This window comes from Haliaeetus leucocephalus, unplaced genomic scaffold, assembly GCF_000737465.1.
Source record: "Haliaeetus leucocephalus isolate CR32 unplaced genomic scaffold, Haliaeetus_leucocephalus-4.0 Scaffold763, whole genome shotgun sequence".
Taxonomy (NCBI): domain Eukaryota; kingdom Metazoa; phylum Chordata; class Aves; order Accipitriformes; family Accipitridae; genus Haliaeetus; species Haliaeetus leucocephalus.
Window position 1 is genome coordinate 3,606,787 of NW_010973199.1, and position 5,770 is coordinate 3,612,556.

Sequence of the window (5,770 nt, forward strand, 5' to 3'; positions counted from 1 at the left end):
AGGGGGCGGGTGAGCCGCAGTTCGCCCCCGCGGGAAGGCTTTGTAACGGGAGCTGCTCCCGCTCGTGGCGCTCTCCCTCCCCTCGTGTGCGCCGGTCAAAACACTGCGAGTTTGTGGGGTCGCGTGTGTGCGGTGGGAGGCAGAGCCTCGCGTCACAGAATGGTCCCCGTCAGGTGTATGTTGAGGCAAAACAGACCAACCAGATCGCGTGGAAATAGACGCTTAGGTATGTTAAATATATTTATGCTCTCTGTGCAGACCACTGGACTCGTAGGATTGGCTGTAGCTGAAAACCCTCATGAGGTATGTCGCGTGTCTTGCGCAGTACTTAATGGAGATTGTCAGGAAGATCAAAGCTTTTTGTTATGTATTTGTGTATGTAGGTATGCTGTGTACCTTAAAGCGGTGCCAACTTAAAGTGTAAACACGTTCCAAAGTGATACAGGAAGAAAGTTAATTCTCAAAAGTGTAATTCATATCATTAGGAGTTATTTTGCACATGTACTTTTTGTTGCATGTGCTGATTTCAAAAACCTACTTTGTGTAAGTACTTTTATGAACCAATATTTGATTTCTCTCATCTCCAGTGTAAAAGCAAAGAACTCTTTAAATTCAGTTCTTCATAAAAGAAATTTCTACTTCACAGGCAGACAGATTTTTGCTGCCTTGCTATGTTGTGTTTCCAACAAGTACTGAAATAACTTGCACCTATACTAAGGGGATAGGCTAGTCTTACATGATAGAGGCTAACCATGTGGTGCAAAGGCACATCAAGGCCCTGTGATGGCAAGCCCCGTTGAGATTGGAATGCTTCAGTGGTTCTCAGGAACCACAGTAGGTGGTTCTTGTAGCGATTTGGTACTTTTTTTTTACCTCCTCGGGCTCAGTAATGAAAGTACATTTGCCACATCTTGTTTATTCAGGAGGTATGAGCTTTTAAAGGACTTAAGCAATTCTTTAATTTCTCCGTGCTTTGCTATTTCCCACTATACAACAATTCTGTTTCAGAAATTCTTTTGCCACCAGAAGTTAGGAATAGTGTCAAAAAGAACAACTGAAAAAATTGTTGTTATTCTGTACAAATGGTTCTAGCTCAGTCTACAGCCTTGTCAGACACCTTCTGGGTGAACTTAATAAATTTTGGTTTTTTCAGTGACTTAAAGCCAAGAGTAAAGAAATCAACAATGCTTTAGCTGAAGTACAGATTCTGTGCCAGTCCCCTTTTTGTTTCCTGTTTTGTCTTATTTGTATTTTTTTGACTGCAGTATTTGGCTTCTATTTCTTATTGTTCCTATAGGACATCCATTCCTCTTCAGTTAGATACAGATACCCAGCCAATATACGGCCCAAAAGCTGCAATTTCTTCACCCCAATGTGTCCTTTATCACTGCATTTAAATCCAGCAATAAAGTTTCAGACTTTAGTTTAATTTAAATCTGCCTGTCACTCAGAACTTTGCACCAGCATGAGGAGAAGGGCCAAAAAAAATTTAATCTAGATATGCTTTGGTAGCTTATGTGCTTCTGTATATCTTTCCCAGGTAATTTTTCAGAAACTGATGGTTTAGATGTGAATTTGCCTCATTTTCTAAAAGTATGGTTAGTATTAGAAACGTGTCTTTTATTGTTTCCATTTTGTATCAAACATACTTCAGATTGCAATTTAGGTGGTTTTTTTTTTTCTCCTTCTTTTTCCTTCAAGGAATCTGACAGTGGTAACTTCCCAGTCCTGATAAATCCCAGTCTTACCCAAGACAGAGTTCTGTGGTTCAGACTTGGTTATCTTGTTAATCCTACATTCTGGATTGAATACCATAACCCTCTATATTTTGTGTATAGATAGTTAGCTAGTAGGTTAAGTAGGACAAGAAGTTAAACAACTGTAGTTGTGTATTTTAACCATGTCTTGTGATCACTTCAGCGCCTGCGAATACTGTACACAAAAATCCTTGGTGTCCTGCAAAACATTCCCAAAGATGCAGCATATAGGAAGTACACTGAGCAGATTGTAAATCAGCGATTTAATTTGGTGCAAACGGTAAGTACAGAGCTGTTTCATAAATGTTACGCATGAAAAGATTCTTAGGATGAGCAGAATGACTTTCAGAATGACTGGCTGTTTTTCAGGAGTCTATGTAACTTTCAGGTATCAATTCAGAAATAACTGGAGAATTGTTAATTTCTTAGTGACATTTTCTGTGAAAATTAGAAGAAAACATGTTTTTTTTAAGATTTGTAGAACAGTGGCAATTTCCACACACTAATTCCAGCTAATCTGATGGTAAGTTTTGAGGAAGACTAGAGTGTGATCTGGTTAAATCATTGTTTTCATGCTTTATCTGGGCTTTCTACTTTGCAGTAAAACTAAATATTTATTTATATGCATTTGAATACACAGGAGACTGATGTGCAAAAACTACAGGACAAACTGAATAGTGGTCACATAGAAGAAGTTATTGTACAGGTAAAGTTGGGAAATTTAAGGTTAGGTACAAAAGGGGGCAGTGGTTTTCAGTGTTCCATTGGCTGAGCTTCTGTTCAGAAAATTGGCAGTTTTCCGTATCTTCCTTTGCTGCAAAACAATCAAACGGGGAGGGTGGGGGGAATACCTGAAGATGAATTGTCATGTAGTGATTAGGAGGACCATGCTAAAACTTAACACAACTTAACACGTGTTTACTGTATTATGCTTACATATTGCTATGTTGCTTCTTACAGAGTCTAAATCAGTGGAAAGGGCAGAACGTTAATGAATAATATTGGGGGATAATCCAAATAGACTGGAAAGTATCATGCAGTTGTCTTTGGGAATGACTAGGTGAACAGACTGTCTGTTTGGGTATTTGGGGGTGATTCAATAAGTTTTTTAAAAACAAAACCCAAACCCCTGCAAAACACAGTTCCTTTTGATATTTATAGATGAAATTTGTGGTAGTCCCTGACCGTGATAGGTAGTGACATCAACAAGATAATGAACTGAAATAGAAGTAATTTAATACTTTGGCAATTGTCCAGAACTTAAGAATTTGTGTATGGTGTTTATTAACAGGCTGAAAATGAGCTTTCCCTGGCAAGAAAAATGATACAGTGGAAACCATGGGAGCCTCTAATTGAAGAACCTCCTTCTGACCAGTGGAGATGGCCAATATAATTTTCAAAATGGTGTAACATCTTGAAAGTGGGGGGAAAAAAAACCCAACAGGTTAATTATTAATCTATTGTTACTGACAGATATCTTTAAATTAAAGATAATAACTTCATAAAAACATGTTTTGTCCTAATGTTCACTTATATTTAGCAATCTAAAGACTGCTCCCAGTTTGTTGCAAAGATGGTTGTAAGAAAATTCTTCTCACCTGTTCTACAACCTTTGGTTTATTTCCTTTTGTAATTTATTAGTAACAGGGTATTTGTGCCTCATTCCATGCTATTTTTTATAATCTGTATTTGTTAACAAATACAGATATTATAGGCCGTTTGAAATCAAAAGTTGTAGAAAAGTATGATCCTGCCCTTTTCTCCCACCTTTGGTTGTGTATTTTTGCCAGCCACTGCCAGTGTCTTTGTGACCATACAGATACTGAGATCAGGGATCTGATGTAATGAAAACTCAGCTTGCCAAAACCAACAGTTTTTTAGATTTCAGCTGAATCACTCACTGTCTTGAACTGGCTGACTTTGCTGCCCACATAGATGCTAATTCTGACTATGGGGAAGCCCTGGGAATACCCAGGATTGGAGGGGTGAGGGGGAGAAGGAAGACTACCCTTAAGGTGACAGCAGGAACAGGTTTTTTGGTTAGCAGGTAGGTTACTGTACTTAACATAATACACATGGGACAAACTTTAGTATTGGGGTCTTACAAAGGCTTTGTATATAGGCATGTATATACTTTATCGATTTATTTGTATATTATTGATTCAGACCTTGAATATTAATTAGTAATATGAAAAAAATAGTGGATTTTTCTTGACACATCTGGCTAGGTTCTTTCAAACATTTAAATGGAAACAGTGCCTGCCTCTTCTGAAAACTTCTGTTTACAGATTTAAGCTTATAAGCCCCGATTAAAATACCCAAACTAGATCTAAGGATACTGTGTGAGTGTGCCTTTACTCGCATTTTTTTAGTACTATTAATAAAGTTCTCGCAAGCCTAAAGATAAGAATATTGCTGTATGACAAAAATCTGCAGTTCGTTAAACGTTTATGATAGAGTGCCACTGCACTACATTACATACATAACATACTTTGTCATGGCTGTTTTTTCATAGTCATTAGGCCTATAAGTTTTACCTGTGACATCATTATTATTACTATAAATGATTAATTACATCTTTTATATAATATTTCATATAATCAAGGTATTAAGGGAGTAGGACAGTAGAAGAGAAAATAAGTATACCTAGGGTATTGACTCTAGTAACTATGTTCACTGCATTCTTTAGCATTGTTTTTTTAACTATTATTACTATAATTACAGAAATTTTTAGATTTTGAAGCAGTGGAAAATATTTTGCTTCATTGGTTTGTTTTGAAGGCTTTTTCAGTCTTCAGAAGGGTAGAAGCTGGTCTCTTCTGAGATAAAACCACTAGATGGCATTCCAGAAGAGGACTCTGCTGAAGTTAAAGAACAGTTTTCACATGAGAAATAAGAAAGGATTACAAACTTGAATGAAGGTGAACAATGTCAGATGAGAAATTAAGATGAATGGTCTTGGGTAATAAGTATTTAGCTGATGTGAGAGGAAGCAAAATAAAAAATAAACACCACCACCGCCCCCCCCCCCCCCCGACGTCTACTATGAATGATGTTGGCATGCAATATTTTGGGGGCAGGCGGGAAGTTGCCAGACTATGGTGACAACTATTGGAATTCTTTCTACTTTTTCATAACCAAGGCATTAGTTGAAGTCTCTTTTTGCTCGGTTGTTTTCTCTACCTCCAAAGCTGTATTTGTCCTGTGACTTAGAATAGCTCTCCTATAAGCTCATGAGTTGTGTTGTAGGGGAGAGAGAAGTCTCTTTTTCTTGGCCTGTTGCTGCTGAAATTTGATATCTGGTCTTTTAAAACAGAGTTTTGCTGATCAAAAGCATACTCGCATCTTCTCCCTTTCACAAATGCACAAATGTCCTCAGTACAGACCCTAATATGAGTTGTTTGCTACCTTGAGGGGGGTTGTTCTTGGAGGTTTTTTTTAGAGCTATATTTCCTAATTTATATTCTCAGTGATTTTTCTGGTCTGTAAGTGTTTCTTTCATGTGACTCAAAATAGGATCATTTTCTAAATCTTTTATCCAGAACACTGGATTAGCCTTCACAAATGCTTTAATTTAGAAATCAATTAACTTGAGTCTCAAAAAGGTTCTACTGAAGCCAACTTTAGGAATCATTAATAAGGATTTTTCAGCTTTCTGAGCTTTTTATCAAATTCTCAGAATGTGTTATGATTTATTTTCATTATTTTGTTTAGCATAAATTAATCATTTGTGCTACACAAGATTACTAAACTAATTAGTATTATGTTGTAGCACCAACTTTAAATAGCAGTTATTGAGAACAAAGGGAGGAAAGAAAATGGATTGCTCTTTTGAGATGTAGTGGTGTATGCCTTCTGTACAGTGTTGTGTAGTTCATGTCATCCTTGTTCCTGGCAAATTTAAAAATACATCTTTGCCAAGAAGAGAAACTAATTTTTACCTTGCTATTAACTCTGTAACCATATATCTGATATTTAAATCCACACTGTAGCAACAAAACAGTACACATATT

General features: G+C 36.9%; 1 protein-coding gene across 1 annotated transcript; it reads left to right on the plus strand.

Annotated features, from left to right (window-relative positions):
* Nucleotides 1–25: 25 nt before the first annotated feature.
* On the plus strand, nt 26–4,740 carry NDUFA5 (NADH dehydrogenase (ubiquinone) 1 alpha subcomplex, 5). Its single transcript, XM_010581300.1, has 4 exons — nt 26–303; nt 1,921–2,037; nt 2,398–2,463; nt 3,049–4,740. Exons 1-4 carry the CDS (start codon nt 160–162, stop codon nt 3,148–3,150), a joined length of 429 nt encoding a protein of 142 aa, XP_010579602.1. The 5' UTR covers nt 26–159; the 3' UTR covers nt 3,151–4,740.
* Nucleotides 4,741–5,770: the final 1,030 nt, after the last annotated feature.